The 19092-nt window shown below is 46.3% G+C and overlaps 3 protein-coding genes across 8 annotated transcripts in view; 1 reads left to right on the forward strand and 2 right to left on the reverse strand.

Moving 5' to 3' along the window:
• The first annotated feature begins 65 nt into the window (after positions 1–65).
• On the forward strand, positions 66–3953 carry gwl (serine/threonine-protein kinase greatwall). 2 transcript variants are annotated; one of them, XM_002058621.4, is made up of 7 exons: positions 66–451; positions 604–1428; positions 1487–1666; positions 1736–1852; positions 2241–2416; positions 2479–3305; positions 3362–3953. In XM_002058621.4, exons 1-7 carry the CDS (start codon positions 299–301, stop codon positions 3625–3627), a joined length of 2544 nt encoding a protein of 847 aa, XP_002058657.1. In that variant the 5' UTR covers positions 66–298; the 3' UTR covers positions 3628–3953. The 2 variants fall into 2 exon arrangements, with proteins under 2 accessions (XP_002058657.1, XP_032295369.1); XM_032439478.2 differs by lacking the exon at positions 1736–1852.
• Positions 3950–12989, reverse strand: Epg5 (ectopic P-granules autophagy protein 5). The gene is made up of 16 exons (XM_002058623.4): positions 12681–12989; positions 11840–12624; positions 11500–11782; positions 10971–11440; positions 10682–10909; positions 10227–10626; positions 9350–10167; positions 9151–9294; positions 8918–9095; positions 7894–8861; positions 7090–7549; positions 6265–7018; positions 5490–6207; positions 5114–5434; positions 4475–5050; positions 3950–4406 (listed from the first exon to the last, which is right to left on the reverse strand). The coding sequence occupies exons 1-16, from the start codon at positions 12708–12710 to the stop codon at positions 4094–4096; spliced, it is 7446 nt and encodes a 2481-aa protein (XP_002058659.2). The 5' UTR covers positions 12711–12989; the 3' UTR covers positions 3950–4093.
• A 299-nt stretch (positions 12990–13288) lies between these two features.
• Positions 13289–19092, reverse strand: part of LOC6635016 (sodium-coupled monocarboxylate transporter 2) — a 43910-nt gene continuing 38106 nt past the window's right edge. For 3 of the 5 annotated variants that reach the window (XM_070206874.1, XM_070206873.1, XM_015169349.3), the window contains exons 4-10: positions 16373–16547; positions 16163–16298; positions 15264–15423; positions 14832–15050; positions 14391–14769; positions 14188–14330; positions 13289–14132 (exon numbers count right to left, since the gene is read on the reverse strand). In XM_070206874.1, the coding sequence (XP_070062975.1) occupies positions 13670–14132; positions 14188–14330; positions 14391–14769; positions 14832–15050; positions 15264–15423; positions 16163–16298; positions 16373–16547 (1675 nt within the window). In that variant the 3' untranslated portion in view covers positions 13289–13669. The remainder of the gene's footprint in view (positions 14133–14187; positions 14331–14390; positions 14770–14831; positions 15051–15263; positions 15424–16162; positions 16299–16372; positions 16548–19092) is intronic. The other 2 variants (XM_032438935.2, XM_015169348.3) reach the window with 1 other exon arrangement.

Below are 19092 nucleotides of genomic sequence, written 5' to 3' on the forward strand. Positions count from 1 at the left end.
ACGTGTCTGCTCAGGGCTGTCAACTTGTTCCGAAAATGCAACTCTGTAAATATACGATTATTGAACACTATGATAAAGAAAAAAGTCGACGCGCTGTTTAAATTGTTGCTTTGAAAACTTCGTAATAACTTAAATTAATGCTATTTAAATCGATGTATTTCAATTGTATTGTGAACGTACATTAATTAAATATGCAGATGTCTTGCCAATACTAAGAAAGTTTGCCAAAAATAACTTTACGCGCGAAAGATATCCGGCGAAGCAAAAAAGTGAAGATAATCAAGAATTAGAGGATAACATGGAACACGCTGATCCGTCGGCATCACAAATCGAGGTGCAAATTGACTACAAAACGCCAAAGAAAACAAGCTCCACTTTCGAGCACGAGGAGCTGTTAAAGAAAATTAATATATTAACTACTAAACCGGAGAATCACTCGCATAATGCAAAGGTAAATGTGTGATTACAGTTACAACACACCCACACAGTGGACATAAGCGTGCCGTTATTTGACACACACACACACACACACATACACACACACACACACACACACACACACATGTATATACACCATATTTATTTACGTTCCTGTCGCTGCAGCTGCCCACCATTAGAGATTTTGTCATCATCAAGCCCATCAGCCGTGGCGCATTTGGAAAGGTGTTCCTCGGCTATAAGAACAACGATGCTAATAAACTGTTTGCCATCAAGGTGATGCGCAAGTCGGAGATGATAAACAAAAACATGGTCTCCCAGGTGATAACCGAACGCAACGCTTTGGCCCTATCGCGTTCACCGTTCTGTGTGAATCTCTTTTACTCGCTGCAATCGATGTCTTCCGTTTATCTCGTTATGGAGTACATGGTGGGCGGTGATCTGAAGTCGCTGCTGGCCATGTATGGTTACTTTGACGAGGCGACGGCTCGCTTTTACGTGGCCGAGATGGTCATGGCCTTGCAATACCTGCACCAGCATGGCATTGTGCATCGCGACATCAAGCCGGACAACATGCTGCTGTCGGCCAGCGGCCATGTGAAGCTGACCGACTTTGGCCTAAGCAAAATTGAATTGCGTCGAGACCTGGAGATATCCGATCTCATCAATTGCTCGCCCAATCTCAATGCGCGTACGCCGGGCCAGCTTTTATCGCTCACCTCGCATTTATCCTTTGGTTCAGAGAAGAAGTTTCAGGACAACGGCGTGGTTGGTTGTGCCTTGATGACGGCTACAGGCACGGGCACCTCGCACCTAATGCAGGCTATGAACAAGCATAGCCACATCATGGAGTCCTCGGACAGCGAGGCAGACACATCGCTCAACGATGCGGAAAAGACTAGCGATAGCAAAATCTCTGGCGTTTCACCATTCTTTTCTGCCGAGGAGGTTAACATCTCCATTACGCACACGTGCAACACCAACAATAATGTAATTACAGAAGATATATATTTGTATATATATGTCATAAAATATCGTTGGTTTGCAGCTTCTGGACAGCAGCTCGTCTTCCTATCACACCTGCACGTCGGCGGACATCAGCAAGTGCTCGCCGCCTCTGGAGGCAGCAGCCGCGGGCGGGGCTCCGGCAACAACAAAGCGGCGCGTCGAATTCATCTTGGATAGCGTCAGCAAAGATGCCAGTGCTAGTGCGCGTGTCAAGTGCCAGGTGAGTGTCAGACACTGGGCGCATCCAGCTGCCCCTCTTAAATATGCATATGCTTTATTCACCCAAAAGGGCTGCAAATTGGCCGAACAGGACAAGAACGGCGATGGTAAAGATGTTGTCAAGTTGGAAACTGCGAACGAAGCTTCGTTTGAGTTTTCCATGGTACGCAGGCGTTCGCTCGACGAGGTGCGTTGTATCCTGTGTGTGTCTTGTCACTTGTTTCTTTGTTTCCTTGTTTCTTTCTTTGTGTGTGTCCATGTCGTTATTGTTGTTCTTGTAGTTCCAGGGATTAGCCAGGGAACTTAGCCTTTGCAATAGGTTAAAAAATTGGAATGATAATTGCATAGGGTGAAACCACAAATGAATTCAGGCTCATCCCAAGACTCCGCTCCAATCCCATTGCATAAATCCAAGAGCTTTCTGCATTCTAATATAACAAATAATGAATATATGATATAAATCAACCTTAATATTTAACAGATCAACAAAGAGTTTATAAGAAATAAAAAAAAGATTTATCTAATTAAAATAAGGAAAAATATCAGTAACTGAAAATAACTATGATATTAAACAGCGCAACCGCAATTCGAAGCTCCAGGAGGACTCGGGCGTGTCCAGTCGAAAAGGTGACGATAACTCTAGCTGTCATCTGAATTTGAATTGTGAGAGCACCGCCTCCTCCATAGAGAAGAACCCAGATAATCTCAGTCAGTCAAAGGAGGAATACAGCTGTTCCGATTACTCGCCCAGGTTAATTATTCATACAGCAATTCAGTGCCATGAAACGCATTCAATTCAGTTTCTAATTTCAGCTATAATATGACAAATAACGCCAATGAGCTAAGTGGCATACGCATGAATTCGCCTTTCCGTAACAACTCCAAGCACTTTAAGCGACCTGATTTTCTGCGTGGCATGAAGCGCAAAATAAACCTGGTCAATCGCTCGGATAACATGTCAAGCATGGAGGTAGATGCTTCCAGTAATGCCAGTACAAGCACTGGCCTGACCCAAGAGATCGAGATTCTTAACATTGGCAGCAGTACGCCCAAAAAGCGCAAGGCGCGCTCCTCACCCATACGTGGAGTGCTCAAGGTGCGTTCTCTGTCGGATGATGACTTGCCTATGCAGCATCTGCTGGGCTCTGAGGCCAGCGTGGCCAATGTGGTCTTCTCGACGCCCGTGTCCTCACAGAAGCTGCCGCGTCGTGATGGAGGCCTGTTGGGCAAATTAAAGGCTACACGATTTGCCCTGCCGCTTTCCATTGAAAATAAAAAGCGTGAGCACACGGCCGTGGAGAAGCTATCCGGTGCTCAGTACCATCTAAAGCTGGCCGACGATCCAACAATGTCGCCCATAAATCATGGAGGCAGCATTGCTCCGAAGACGCCCAAAAATACTATAAACGTAAATACACCATTTCGTACGCCGAAATCGGTTCGACGCGGCGCTCGCGTCTCTAACGAACGCATCCTTGGTACACCCGACTATTTGGCGCCGGAGCTGCTGCTCAAACAGGGTCATGGACCGGCCGTTGACTGGTGGGCGCTGGGCGTGTGCTTCTACGAGTTCATGACTGGCATACCGCCCTTCAACGACGAAACGCCCCAGAAAGTATTTGACAACATTCTCAATAAGAGTAAGTACTAGTAGATGTGCTGCAGCTGCAATTAAGTTAATTAACCCGTGTTGCAGACATTGAATGGCCTGAAGGGGATGAGGCTTTGTCGGCTGATGCCATGGAGGCTGTGGAGCTGATGTTGACCATGGAGCCCGCGGAGCGCCCAGCTGCCAAAGAGGTGCAGCAAATGCGTCATTTTGCCGGCATTGATTGGGAGAACATCGGGCATATGGAGCCACCATTTGTTCCGACGCCGGATAATCCAACGGACACCGGTTACTTTGATGCGCGCAATAATCTGCAACATCTGCAGCTATCCAATTTCGCGCTGGATGACTAAAGGATTTCCTCAGTCCAAGTCGTACGACTAGTTTCATAAGTTATAAGTGTTATTTATATAGTTTATGTAGCAATTTGTACTTGTGAGTTTTATTTTTATATATATATATATTTGATTGTTATCTTTCCGTTAGCTCAATATTTATACTCGCACTAGTATGTCTGAATTGTATTCAATTTAAAAACCATCAAAATATCGCACCATCGTTATAGTGTATCATATACTGGCACTGCGCTTAAACAAATAGCTTCAAGTATGCACGCTCGAAACTGATTAATGAACTTTAGTCCATAAGTTGTAAACATTAAAGTTATCCACATACTTCATTTAAATGTTTTTGCTTGCAATTTCCAAAATAGCAAAAAAAAAACGTATCACTTTATTCTTCCATGTAAATATGTATGTATATATATAAATATCTATAATCCGTAGAAAAAATTAACACAACTGGCTGCCACAACGATAACTAGGTTGCTTTTAGCTTGAAATCGCAATCCCAAACCTCCGGAATGGTCGTTAGATAGCTCTCCTCATAGAACACATCGATCAGACGGCAAATCAAATGGGGCACAGAGCGCACGTCCGGCAACAGCTGCTCTTTGAGAATGGTTACGGCCCTGACAATCAGCGGCTTAACGTCCATGAATTTCTTATTGGCCAACAACATGGCCAGCTCCCGCATGGCGCTTTCGTACTCCTCGCAAGGCAGTCGCAAGTCCCGGCTGGCCGGGAAAAGCGAGTAGATTATGCATGCTAAGCAACGGGTCAACACCTTGCGTCTATAATAAAAGAGGTTTTAGTAATCAAAATATATATATATATATATGGAAAGGTATATGATTCGAACTTATTGGTAATGTTCTCCGATTTTAGGCCAATGACGCCCAGCAGACCATCGCTCCAGCCCTCGGCCTTTGTGGATGCTATTTGGAGATGGCGCGCCAGCATACAAAGCGGTTTCTTCACATGCTGCGAACTCTGAAGCAGCTTACAGCCACGTGATATAATCAGACCCCAGACCAGCGCCATACGCGGTTCGGTTTCCGGATTAGTTTTCATATTCTCCAGCAATTGCGTCAGGTCCTGCAGAAATGTGATCTTTTCGCCATCCGTTTCGATTTCCTCCAACTTGTAGAGCACAAAGATGTGCAGCGAAAAGAAATAGCCGCCACGCATGACGGGCATCAGCTCCAGCTTGGGCAGCGACATTTGCAGCGCCTCAAACAAATCCAGCCAGCTGGGCGAATGCCAAGGGGCGTTCTTCGTCGATTTGCGGAAATAGCACTCAATGCTGGACTCCAGCAGCGTGTAGATGCACGAAATATAGGTATTCAGATGCCCAATGGCAGGTAGAGCCGCGCACATGACCGGATTGGCTGGCGGACATTGGTGTTGCCAGCGCACAAGGGTTTGGATATGGAGGCTGCAAACGGAGAGAATAGGTTAGTTTTATTAGTGAGGCACAGAATGACATCTCCCCACTTACTTGGAGATCTCCTCGCTTTGCGTCTGTGTGGGCGCCACAATTTCGAGCATTAGATTGAGTGCTTCACGTCGCTGCTCCTCCGGCGTGCGCTGTTCACTGCAGCCGCTGATGGCTAGATCAATTGAATCCAAAAGTTTTTCAAAAGCAGCGCAAAAGCTGCGTTCACCCTCCTTGGTGGCCAACAGCTTCTTGTGCTTGGCTCCACAGGCGCGCTGCATACTGATCATAGATCTGGTGTACAACATGCGCTTGGCCGTTGCCTGAATTACGGCTCCATGTGTGCTGCTGTCTGGCAGCATAGCGCAGGCAACGCGCAGAAGACTACAAAATAAGGAATCATAAATCAAATGTTCCACTGTAATACTTGGTTACCTACTCGAGAACGGCGCGATCAACGTAGTTGCTCTCCGTGGGCAATTTTAGCACAATGGCCGGCTCCACGTGGGCCACGAACCACTTGAGCAACTGCTCCAGTTCGTTGTACTCGACGAGATACCAGGGCTGCTTGATGGCATCCTCGAGAATTTTGCTTGTGTTGGGATGCATGTGAATGTTTGGCTCGAAAGCCATTTTGATAAAGATGTTAAATAGATGGGAGAGTAGGCCTGTCGGTTGCGGCATTTGCGTAAACCAGGTGTTCCAATCGATCCGTATAAATATGTGTCCTAGCATGGCATGAGACTCGGGTATGAAACGCTGCACGCTCTCATAGAGCAGTTCGATGTGCTGAGCGGGCGGCAGGAAGCGCTCCCAGGGCAGCTGTGCCAGCCCCTCGTGAATGGGCGCCAGGACATGACCAGCTACGTTGAGTTGGGCAAAGTGATGCACATACCAAGCGAAAACGTGCTCCAGAATCTTGCTAGAAGCGGGCAGATACTGCACCACCTGCACAATATTGGCTATAAAGGATCTGATAATAAGCTTGCTGGTGGCCACATGCGCCTCACTCCATGGCAGCAAGACCTTGCCTTGATCGGGGCTCAGCTGACGTATCCAGTGTGCGGCAGCGCCTGCCGCCTGTTCCGTTTGCTCCGTGTATGGGATTAGCCATGGTGCATAGGTCTCCACAATGGAGCCAAATACAATGTCGCTAACTAAAAGGAAGTTCGTTAAGGTTGCTGCCATTGTATAATTCTCGAGCTGTTACTCACTCTGATCGGCTAGTAGCTCCTGGTAGCTGCAAATAGCGGCTGCCAGGAGCACGTGTCCAAAGCAGGTGAACCACATGACCAACGGCTGGCAATAATCTTTGTGCTTGGGATACAGTCCATGGAGGCCATGATGCAGTCGCTCCTTTTGAAAGTGCCGCGCAAACAGCAACATCGTCTCCGTCGAGGCTTTCAGCGTAAACAGCTTTTGGCGGCGGGCAAAGTCAAAGGCCACCTCATGCAGCTGCACCTCCGTGCAGTCCATTGCCAGAAGCGAGCTGGCGGGCGATAGCAGCGCATTGAGCAGATCGAGCAGCACCACCGGCATCAGTTTCTGGTCAGAGACGCGATCGAGCACCAGCTGCATAACCTCGCCGTAATGCTGTGGAAAGTCGTAGGTAAAAATGTGCACCAGCTGCCGCCGGAATTGATCCTGCAAAAGGCTGCTGTGTGGCTGCGACCAGGACTCCAGACCTTGCAGCACGAGCAACAGCAGCCGATTTATTTCGCTTAGCTTCGGCTGAAAGGCCTCCAGCCAGCTGAGCAGATCGAACTTGGACAGCAGCACGAATAGAATTTTGGTATCGCAGCGCTTGAGATGCGAGTCGATGAGGAATTGATACATGTCCAAAAAGTGTTCGGCATCTGTGCGGCAGGGCACAAACACGCCGGCTAGCTGCTCCACCAGGTCGCCACGTTGCAGCGCCAAACGGAGCACAGTCAATCCCTGCTTCGCCTGTTCGGCTTGAATAAATATCTGCAAAAAAAAAAAAATAAACAAAAATTATAAATTTATTTGATACATATGAGATGCAAATCAATACTGACGCCCAGTTCCTCCAGCACTTGGCAATAAAAATCGTTTGTGGGCTGAAACTTCATGGTTATATCGTTCATGTTGTCCACCACATGGTAGAAGAAGCCAACGCCAATGGGCGTCACCTGCTTGTTGGACTTGGCCTGCTCCTGCAGCAGCTGCCGTATGCATCTGCCCAGCTCTTCGATGGCCTGTGCGAATCCATCCACATTTAGCGCCAGCATCTCTTCAACGATCTTGTCGTGACGTTCTCTGTTCTGTTCCTGCTTTCGCGCCACCTGCTCGTTGCGACGTATGTGCTCCGGCACTAGCTGGATTTGTGCCGGTCGCATGCACTTTCGGTTGAAGAGTAAGGATTCGCATTCCTTACTGCGCGTCTCATTGTAAGGCACCATCTGGTACAATGCTGGCACGCGTTCCAGATAGTTTAAGTTGAGGGAATTCAGCTCCGACGTGTTGTAATGAAACTTGCTATTAGGGAAATAGAGTAGGCAATTAGATAAACATTATAGTTAACTTATAAAAAAATTCATGACAATAGCTATAAAACTGAGAGACTAGTTCGCATAGAAACTCAAAGACGAACCTACGGAGCGACTCGGCTCGGCTTTTGATACTAATCAAGAATATATATACTTTATGGGGTCGGAAATATTTCCTTCTATGCGTTACACATTTCACGACAAAATTATAATGCTCTATGCAAGGGCCCAAAAATATGTACACAACGTTTTTTAAAAGCCAGGATTAGTGTAAATTCTCATAGGTAACTTGTGTAAAATCTTCCTCATTTAATAAGTTCCTAATTGTCTTACTTGGCGGTGCTGTTGAGCGTTTGTATGCGACGCTTTAGCTCGGACAGCGTCTGCCCGTCGATGGGCCGCTTCTGGATTTGCTCCGGACGAGTGTGGGTGGGTGGTGGCAGGCGTTTATCATAGGTAGCCAGATTAGCTTTGAGACGCTGGGCGGGCGGCAGTCTTGGCTTGGGCTGCAGCGCAGAGCGCAACACTTTGTGTGCGTGCACGCGATACATCTTGGCGGACCATTTGTTTGCCTGATCGCGCTGCTCCTTGCGCAGATCGGAGGGGCTAATAAACTCGGTCCAGTGCGTTACATGGCCGGTGAGCAGCTCGCGCAACTTTTCGGTGTTGTATTGTGCCGGCAGCTGGCAGGCATCGCTGGCGAATTTATTAATCTGCGTGTCCTCCAGCCAGAGGGCACAGCTTTGCATCAGCTTCGTGCAGCTGCGGTACATGTGCGCGGCAGCATCGTCCTGGGCGCGCTTTGTGGCAACAGCAGCGTAATAGACCTCAGCGGACTTCAGCTGCGTCTTAATCGTCTTCATTAGAGTTACGTTGTGCTCGTAGAACTTTTCGGCGACACCGAAGTTTTGATTCAGCTGCTGTGCATCGCATTCGGCGGGCACTCGCCACAGATATAGCTCAAAGAATTTCTGGCAGAAGATCGGAAAGAGCGCGTGTGTGACATCCATGCTGCCCAGCAGCTGTGCGTATTTGTAGATGACCAGCTGCTGGGCCGGGAAGCTATTCGTCTTGCTGAGCGCAAGAGTTTTCTTGAGCGCCGCCTCCACCGTTTGTGTGGGAAGCTGGCGCAAGAGTTCTGGCCAAAAGCGTGTATCCTGTAGCCTAAATTCAATCTCTAATAGCACAAGATTTAACCAGCAATTCTGGGGCGAGAGCACGGGTATACGCAAGTTTGCCTGACCGCCAAATAGTGCTTTTAGTGCCGAAGATTTTGGTGGTGTCTTCCAGTCGGCGCAGTCCTGCAAAAAATGATTTTGATATCTGAACTCATTGACATACAAATTCTGTCATCTACCTTGTAGTAGTTATAGAAGTACTCGACGGCTTGCGCTCGACAATCGGCGAACTGATAGGCGATTCGTAGCATCTTATCCAGAAGGTACAGAACGTGCGCATTCTGTGCCCAGCCAGGTAATGCAGTAAAGCAATTGAGCCAGATATTTATAAGATTCAAAGGCGAGCAGAGGCCATAGCTAGAGGGTAGGCAAAGACGTGATAGTTGATTGATTAAATATTAAGAAGACCTACTTGGTATAGGACACAATCTGATGATGCAGCATATTATCCAGCAATTCGAGAATGGGGCCAATGGAATTGGCATAAACCATGTCCTTGGCCAGTTTTAGGTATGTTCTGTCCGCATTGAGCAGTGTTATCAGCAGCTTCTGAAAACTGTCAACAAAATGTTCTATAAGTAGTTCTATAAGTTGATTTATTTATTGCTTACCTTTCGCAGTTGGCCAGCGTATCGGGCGTCTCGAGGAACAGCGGCACAATCAGCTCGAGGCTGCGTATAACAGCCGCATGACGATGGTCGCCGAGCAGCTGTTGGAGCAGCTCGAAGCCATGCTGGCATATAAGCGGTATCGAATGGCCATGTAGGCTGACCAATACGGCGACATACATTGCGAGTGGGCGCTGCTCGGTGACGCCCTGCCAAATCATCTCCAGACGCTCCAGGTCTGGCACAAAGAGCAACGGCTCCGTCGGATGCTGCAGCGTGCGCTTAACAGATTCGACACTTTGATCCATTAGATGGAGCCGCAGCATGGATATCATACGCCAGCACCAGTTGGTGAACTGTTCGCGGCTGGACTGTGTCGAGTCGATCAGCGAGGAGACCTGCCGCACGCTCTCCGAGATGCTGGAGGCACCAAGTACCTCCGGCGCGTGCTTGGTTATAGCCTCGGCCACAAGACAAGCCATGCGCACGTGAATATTATGCTGTAAATAAAGGCGACCCTCGTCATCAAAGCTCCAGTTGAGATGGCCAATGATCAGACGCGCCAATCGGTTCTCAGCTGTTTGGTAATCAAAGTGTAGCAACCAGTTGGAGAGCAGCTCAAAGCTGTCCATGCTTGGGCGCCAGATCTCTAGCGGCAGGGCCTTGAATAGATATGCCGCCTGCTCGATCTCAGCGAACCGCGTCTTCAGCTGCAACAACAGGCAATCCAAGAGCTCCTCATACGCCAGGGTAATGCTGATCAGCATATCACGTGCGGCTTTGTAACAGAAATCGCGAGTGCCTTGATGAATGAAGCCAATCTGCGGATGTTTTGAAAGCATGAAATGACAAAGTGGAAACGCTGATTACGATATGTTACCTGGAAGATGGTTAAGCAAATGATGCGAATTATTGGCCAGTCCTTGGTGCGATCACGTGCATTGGCCATCTCGAAGAAGGCCTGTAGTAGATAGTACATATCCTCGGCGGACACATCCGCATTGGCCACATCAAACTTGCTCCAGAAATCCGTTTGAAATACAGTTTCCGGATCAACGGTTAGCTGGGTGGTCAAATCGCTGGGAAAGCCCACGTTCAGATAGTAGAACAAATGCCAAATAATGTCCGCATGAAGCGTCGTGTACGGCAGCGTGGAAAAATACTGCCAGGTGCCCAAATTGCGCGAGCGATAAATGTAGCTGCAGGCGCGTATAAGCAATGCTTGCATTTCCAGCTCGATGCGCTCACAAATCTCCTGCGACTTGGGCAGATTGTTGTTTCTGCAAAGGGCAAAATGAGGTTGTGATGGTTGGCAAATTGACAGCGCTGACTTACAGGAAGAGCTCATGATAATCGGAGGCATACTGCAGCGCATGGCGCACCAGGCGTCCCAGACGCTTGGCCAACTGCTTGTAGCGCTCATTGTTGTACGTCATCATGCCCTCGCCGAGCGTCTCCACCAGTTGGGCAAAAAAGGCCACTACGGTAAGCATCTGCTGGGGCGTTATCATGTCCGGCTCAATGATGTAGTCATTTAGGAATTTCTCAATGCACAAGGCGGAGCTGTCAAGCAATATAATCATAATTAACCAAACGTATTTGTTATTGCCAGAGTTGAGCTTACGTAAAGAGCTTATCGAACGGCAGCTGATTGAGCAGCGCAATCAGATCGGTCTCCTTAAGGCCCACACATTCGCCTGTCGGCGTCAGTGTATCCTCGCCATCCGAGTCGACGACTGTCCAGCGCTCAGCACCACCCGTTGCATCCAAAAGCTCCCGGTGCGCTTGTGCCTGACTCTTCAGATAGTCGTTGCGCTTTTTAATGGGCAGCAGCAGAATTTGAAGCACGGCAATGCAGTGATTAATTTCCGGGGAAGCAAGTGGCAGCGGCAACTCATTGGGCTGCGTTCCATTCGACTTTGAAAGTGCTTGCACCATGCCAGGCAGCTGCAAAAATTCAGCAGCCCAGGCGCCGACGCCGTTGGGGCAACGCAAAATGTTGAAGAGCAGAAACCAATGATCCTCCTTGGTCGCCAGCAACAGCTGCAGTGCAACAAGCTTGCGCAGCCAAAGCTTCAGATCCGCATCGAAGTTCTGCAAAAAAAAAACATTTGCTCAGTGAACATTCGGAGTTTGAGAATATATTATAATACCGCATTAGGACTCGGTCGTCGCGCAAAGCTAAAGAGAATGCAGATGGCGCGTCGAAGTTTGGCCACGCACTCAAGTGCAGCTGCATCCAACTGGTTATGCAGCACAATAGTTGCCTGGGCGTCCACAGGATATGCAAGCAGCTCGTCAATGAGCTGATCGATCTTGACCTTTGTTATCTTTGCCGTAATCAGGTTTGAGGTGTATGTATGGCACACCAGGTCGTAGAGGACTGTTAATGCCGCCGTGGCAGATTCCAACCGAATTGGGTCCACTTTAATGCGGCTACAAAATGGATAACATTATTTAATGGGATTGATAAGGATTGAGGGATCGTCTCACTCGTAGGTTATGCTCTCCCGCACCACGTTGCCATCGCCGCAGCTGGCGCTAAAGCTGCGTGTCACCTGCTCCCGCGTCCAGACCAGCTGCTGCGTTTCCAGACATTCCTTGCGCTTGTCCTTGACATCGTGCAAATTTGACGAGAGCTTGCCCTGCAAGTTGTAGTACTCCTGCAGCGCCAAATAGAGCGGATCTGTTTCACTTGATTCGAGCAGTGTGTTCATTAGGAACTCCAATTCGAACTGCTTGACCAGTTCCAAGTCCGAGCATTGGTAGATCTGCTTCAGCTGCTCGCTGCTGAACGGTTTCAGGTGACTGCTGGCCAGCGCAAAGCCCGGCGAGCGCGCCACCCGTTCCCTATAAACAATCGGTGTCTTCTGTTCCTCGACCAGCGCATTGGCTACTCGTATCGGCTCCAGATTGGGATATTGAACTAATGGAACACAGGCTACCGGGGCAACGGGTGCACATGGCGCGCTGGGCTCTGGCTCAAGCGCCTCACTTGCTGCAGGTGCTTGTGTATCTGTTGCTGCTGCTGCTGTTGTTATCTCCAGCTCGCCCGGGACTACGTCACCTGATATACAGCAATCGTGACTAATGATGGCTTCGGCCTTGTTGCTGCTGCTGCTGGCCAGTGCAGCAACACGCTCGAACTCCTCCAGCAGCGACGCATTTTCTAGTTGCCTTTGTTCGTGGTCAACAATATTTGTTGATAACTCATTCTCGTTCTCCTCTGCCTCTGCCTCTTGCTGGCGATCGTGGACTGCCCTTTGTTTTTTCGTTTTCTACAATTGAATGTTATTTCATCTATTTATACATATACAATTACATGGATACGCACTTCTTTTTTTGGCTTTGCCAAAGTGGCCATTTTGATCGAAATTTATATATTTCCTAGACTTTGCCTGGCTAAGTTTTGTGTGCTTTGCATTTCGTTGCGCCGCTAACAATAAAACCCCCCACAAAACTGATTGTTATTAACAGAGATGCGCAATTTTAGCTGATTTTTGCCATTTTGAGTATATGCACATCACGGGTTCTATATACAATGTACGACTATACGACAATGATATATGTGCATATTCTCTTGTTATTGCTCTGTTGCCTTAAATTGGGTATTGTATTTAAATATTTACTTTAGATTTAAGCACTTTATTTGTTAGCTTTAGTTTTAATCGACCTAATGAGAATTTGCCAGCACTGTTGCAAAACAGCTGTTGGTAAAATTGTTATCGATAAGCAGCTGAGCGCATGTTTGATGGGCAGCACTGTTAGTACGAAGAATGGCAGCACTACTCAACGCAAATTGTTGAAACGCATTTGACGAAACATTTGAAAACTTAAATTAACGGTTTTTTTTTTAAATATTTATTAAAATATTGTATAAATACATATACACTTTATTCTATTTTTTACATATCAAAAATCAAACAAACCAAATATGCGATATATCGCAAGTTATAGGAATCATATATTTGCAGCTGAGTTTTAATGAAATACTTTACTGCTTTTTATTGCACAAAATTATATTTAGTTTAAAATTCTGTTATTGCATTTGCTTACTACACATACACATAAGTACATACACACATAAAATTGGTTTTCTACACTACGCATCACAAAATATCTCTCAAAATATTGCAGTATGCGCAAAGTATACTCTTGTACAATGATCACAGCATCTTTATCGACTTGATACACGGAAGGTGTATGAGTAACTTCCCTCATTAATTAGATTAGACGATGGCTTAGCTTACGACCTATACGACTAACTATAGACTATGTTTTCATTTACATATATGTATTATTTGCGGAGGGTTTCAGTAGATCTCAGAAGGTCGTCTTTGAGCCGAGCTGTCGATAGATGCCCGTTTCGCCCGCCGGCACCGTCTCCAGTTGGGTTCGACTCGCATCGCAAATGGAATTCGGCCGTTCAGCATTGGTGGAGTTTGTAAAGACCACAGCTATGGGATTGGTTTTCGCCTTCTCAAGCATCTCGTTGGCATCAAAAGCTTGGTTGATCTTTTCCTCCTTGCCCGCGTTGGTCGCCGAGGAATTGCTGCTGCTGCGTCTATTCAGACCGGATTCCTCCTCATGCTTGATATAGTACGGCTTGGGCACGTTCAGGCGCTCGTAACAGCGGAATATGATCGGATGCAGCAGCTTGGCATCGTACTCGTCATCCGAGTGCTGGGTTAGACAGCTGATGAGTGTGCCAATGAGCACCGTCAATGCTGTTCCAATTAAACTGTAGTACATAAAGCTGATGGAATAGAACGACTCCAAAGCAGTTCTGCAAGAAATATGCATATGAGTCTCTCCATATATATATAATTTCGGCTACCTACCGATCATGAGCAATTCGGGGTGTTGGATCTATAAAGGTTTGATTGTAGCCATCGATTGGTGTATGCTTTAATAGCCAGGGCAGCTCATCAATTCCGCTGCTGGGCTTGCCAATGGATCGCGAGAAGGTTGAGTTGGAGCAGCCCTTAAAGAGATGAACTATGATTAATCTGTTAATCATTTCAAGCATTTGCTTGTTTCTTACCTCTGTGGAGGTGGGCAGCATGTTGGAGGGCTTGTCAATGGTCATGCTTCCGCCAATTATCCAAAGCACAAAAGCGCATGCGGTTACCATGCCAGCGGATGTGCCCTTCCAGTTGGCCACAGGCACCATCATGGCCAAAATAAAGCAACCGAGCAGCGGTCCCGACGTGGCCGAGAAAACCAACAGCGAGGACTCGATAACGCCGGAAAGCAGGCCAACTCCGAAGGCAACGCACATGATAATGAGACCGCAAACAATTGTCACAATTTTAATAATTCTCAACTGTTGCTTGTCGCTGAGTCCCTTGAATTTTGGCAACTGTGATACGAAATCCTCCCAGCAAACGGTGGCCAAGGAATTAAGGTTCGAAACCATCATGCTAGTGGAATGATAGAAAATTAGCCAAATGCTTAAGCGTAATATAGCTAATAGGTGAAATACCAGAGTGCGCCATTGAACAGCGTGGCCATAAAGATGCCCACAAAGCCGGGCAGGAAGCCCAGCTGATCCTCCACAAAGAAAGGCAGAATCTCATCTGGCTTCCTAATGTAACCCTCGGCATAGGGATCGCAGTTAATGTACGTTGAGTAGATCACCATTCCCGAAAGCCATGAGAGCGCGAAGAATATAAACACGATGGGCACGTTGCTCAGCATGACCCTAAAAAAGGAAAACTCTATATAAACTTGATTTCAAAGTAATTTTGTCGTCAATGATCGGTTGCAATAAGCGCAGGATATCGATAACTTCTTCTAAAAGAGGTAACAATAGCCTAACTAAAAACGGCCACACTGCGATTTATTACGCATTATCGAAGTTTTCCTTGTGCTTGTTTTTTTTTTTTTTGTGACATGTGAGAATTGTGAAACTAACCTTCGGACCTCCTTAAGCGACTTGAGACTGACATAGCGCTGCATAAAGTTCTGCTGGCAGCCAATCTGTGAGAGCGACATAAACAGCTGTCCCAGCCAGGCGGAGGTGGTATCAACGCGCACGGTTAGGTCGCCGGTAAAGTTCCAGAAGTTTAAGCGGCCTGTGAGAAACAAAAATTAAGAAAACAAAAAGAAAAGTTCAGTGCGTATGGCTTAGTGCAGTTGCATGGCATGGAAAATAGGTACATATATATTCAATGGCCCGCCATATGGGTAGATTCCCAGAGCTTGGCAATTGTTACAATGACAGCCAAGGATTCAAACTAAAGTGACAAACGCCCTGCCGTCAGACATTTATTACCGTCGTCACGCAGCCGCGCAGCCTAGCCAGTGTTGCGAACTGTCGCTAAAAATAGCTGTAATAGCTTGCTGAGCACAAATTGACAATAAGCAGGGTTGCTTGTGCTAGGCAAAGTGCTGCCATAAAATAGCTAAATTTCAGCCATAAACCGGGCTGGTGTTTGAAAATAGCCTCATTGAGCTAGAAAATAGCTGGAAACGCGCAGCACAACTTGCTGTTGATGTTGCTGTATGCGCATGGGGTGGTGGGGAGGGGGCTGCTGTTTTATATGCCGGTTTTATCATCATCATTTATGTGCATAATGAGCCGACGCAGCGACAACAACAACAAGAACACAACAAAACAACAGCAACCTAAAATGGATGTCATTTTAATAGTCATCATTCGTCAGCATAAATATGAAACTTGCGCCCGCACACACACACACACACACATACACACACATGCAAGCGCCATTTGACAGGAGACACGCTAATAAGCTGCCATGATCAATCGGAACCTGAAAACTGTAAACCGAATACCGAAAACTGATTGCTTACCATTCTCACGGTTCAGCTGGTAAACCTTCTTGGGCCCGCCGCTGGAAATGGTGCCCTGTATGCATACCGCAACGGTTACCACCAGAATGGTTACCGTCTGGATGACGTCCGCATTGATGGCTGCTTTCAGGCCGCCCTAAAAAAAAAAAAAAAGAAGCAAATAAAGGGTATCAAGCAATTGCCATGAAGAGCTCGCTCTTGTCTACTTACCATAATGGTGAAGAATATGCAGATGACCGACATGCCAACTATGGACGCCCAATAGGGTATGCCAATGACGGCGGATAGCGCCACGCTGGGCGTATATACGGTGATGCCCAGATTACAGATTTGTCGCACAATATACGTGGCGGAGGCGAGGCAGCGTACGGTGCGACTCTTGAATCTGAAATTGAGCAGCAAATGTTTGCCGGGAGGCGGCAGGTGAGTTTATGCACCTTACTAAGGTAGGCTAGTCGGCTCAATTTACAGCGCTAATTAAGCCACAGAAACGGGCACAGGAATAGCAACAGGATGTGGCGCAGGAGCGGAGGCTCAATGCCTGGCCTCTCGTTTATTTACTTTTATTAGCTGCGTTTATTAAAGTTTTAATGGGTTTGCCCTTTTTATGAGCGCGTTCATTTCGCATTTTTGCTTCTGCTTATTTTTTTTTTTTTTTTTTTATGATTTATGCAGCTGTAAAATGAGGGCGCCTACAATAAGTGGGCGGCATCGAGAGGCGTGGCAGCTGCAGCTCAAGTTCCTAGCCGTGCCACAAATTTATGAGGCTGAGGCAACAACAAAATTGGCGAGTTCGTAACTCGTTTTGATTGTTTTTATAGTTGTGTCGGGTTTTTATGATGCAGTCCCTTTTTGCCGGCACATGGCCATAAAAATGCGTGTGTATGTGTGTGTTAATTTGATGTAAAACGCGCGACAAGGCGCCAAGTGGCCCAAAGAGGTATCCAGTTTCGGTCCTCTAATGATCGCTTAGTATGCGCCCGCGGCTCGTCTAATGAACTTGTTGATGTCCCATCGGGGCCGGGTTCAACTATAGAATTGACTTTTATGACAGCTTTCGGGCGGAATGGGACAAGGCGTTGGGTCGCATTAAAGCGGAAGCAAATACATTATACTTGTGCAACCAAAAAAAAAATCGAATTTCTTTGTCTAAAATATATCTCAAAGTGAAATCCTAATTAGATATTAATGTGAATGTAAATAGATTTTCGTTGAGTTTTCTTTACTTTACGATTTAATAAGAAAAGTGAACTTTTGGTTTATTATTAAAAAGCTTTCTCAAGCATATGAAAAATAAATTAAATTTCTACGAAAACTTGATAATAGTTTCTATAAATTATAGAATATTCATGCGAATGAAATGTTGCTTTTAAATATTTGTCTTAAAAAAGGAAAATCCATGGCTACAACTCGAAAGTACGAAAGTTTACGTTTCCATGAATTGTTGTTTGATGGATTAAATATTCAATTCTATAAACTGTAGCAAATGTACTGTTGCTTGTGCAAATTGTTATTATTTAATATCAAATATCTGGCATTTAAATTTTAGTAGTATCACTTGAATTTCTACCAGCCTCAAGGGATATTTGACAGCTAAAATTTTCGTTGTCGTTTATTTATTGTTTACCATCCGATCGACCTCAAACTTAAAAGACCTTTGTTTAAATTCAATTGAAAATTGTTTCATTCTTCGGAAAATCTATACATTCTTGGTGGAAATGGATGTTAAAGATTTTGTGGGTAATGTTTTGGGCTGTAATTCATTTTCCAGTAGCTTGACATGACATATTTGGCAGTTGGGGCCTAATAGGCAATATTACGGTAAAACCTTGTCCTACTACTACACACATAACTGTAGCTGTGTGTGTGTGTGTGTGTGCCTAAGCTGACTGCATAAGCCAGTGTTGGTATGCGCTTGGTTGGCTTTATTGATGACACACTAAATGATTAATAGCCAGCCACAAATACATACATACGTATATTTATTAGTCCGTGTTGTCAGCAAGCCGCAAGCTTATCTGCATGTTAAGGTTGTAGCTATTGCTGCGGCACAAGTATGAATGATTGGCTGACGAATGGGGCAGCGTATCATTCAAATGCTTCGAATGGAAGGACGCAACGGACGTCAATCAATAAGTAAATATCAATCAGTCAAGCTGCGCCGCATTCTGCTACGTATTTAAGTTAAGCATTAAAAGCGCTTAAATGCATATTATGGCCGTTTTGTAAATTCACAGCTCACTTGGGCTTAAGCGGCTTACATCCTTGACAACGTGTACAACATGTCGCATGCGTTATATTTTAATTATGACAACGCTGACCCAGTTAAGAGCGTGGGTGTGCGTGTGCGCGTCTGTGTGTGTGTGTGTGTGTATGTAAATAGTGTGCTCATTGTCATGAAAATATCCTGAGCATAATGCAAGTGCCAGCGCGGCTTTATTAAAAGCCCATTAAGTCTAGCAATCGAGCGCGCCAATTTGCGTGAATCTAATGATGAGCATGTCGCAAGGCGGACCACAAATTGCAGGGGCGTGACTATTGAAAAGCAACAGACAAAGGAGAAGTAGCCTAAGAGAGAGAGAGAGGGAGAGAGAGAGGGAGAGAGAGAGGGAGAGAGAGAGGGGAGAGAGGGGGCTTTTGCACATGGCGCTCAACATCGTTGTCGATTTTGTTTCCTGTTGTTGTTGTTGTTATTGTCACAGACAGTGTAACGGAAATTGATAAAGAAATTTTATTGTACACACACAAACGCACACACACACACACACAACATATTGTGGGCATTGTCATGCTCATTCTATATAGTTTTTGGCAGCTCGGCATGACATTTCGCACAGCTCGCTTGCGGTCAATTTTTGCCTGATATGTCAATTTAATATGATTTATGGGATTTATTGTTTCTAGATATCTCCATCTCCATCTCCCTCTCT

The sequence above is a fragment of the Drosophila virilis genome, chromosome 2 (assembly GCF_030788295.1).
Source record: "Drosophila virilis strain 15010-1051.87 chromosome 2, Dvir_AGI_RSII-ME, whole genome shotgun sequence".
NCBI classification, from domain to species: domain Eukaryota; kingdom Metazoa; phylum Arthropoda; class Insecta; order Diptera; family Drosophilidae; genus Drosophila; species Drosophila virilis.

Excerpts from the sequence above, each read along its gene's own strand:
- gwl (XM_002058621.4), top strand. The coding sequence starts at position 299 with ATGGAACACGCTGATCCGTCGGCATCACAAATCGAGGTGCAAATTGAC. Across the intron at positions 452-603 it reads ATCACTCGCATAATGCAAAG|CTGCCCACCATTAGAGATTT; the intron begins GTAAATGTGTGA and ends CTGTCGCTGCAG. Across the intron at positions 2,417-2,478 it reads TGTTCCGATTACTCGCCCAG|CTATAATATGACAAATAACG; the intron begins GTTAATTATTCA and ends TTCTAATTTCAG.
- Epg5 (XM_002058623.4), bottom strand. The coding sequence starts at position 12,710 with ATGGCCACTTTGGCAAAGCCAAAAAAAGAA. Across the intron at positions 9,096-9,150 it reads CAGATTGTGTCCTATACCAA|CTATGGCCTCTGCTCGCCTT; the intron begins GTAGGTCTTCTT and ends CCTACCCTCTAG. Across the intron at positions 5,051-5,113 it reads CAAAGCGAGGAGATCTCCAA|CCTCCATATCCAAACCCTTG; the intron begins GTAAGTGGGGAG and ends CTCCGTTTGCAG.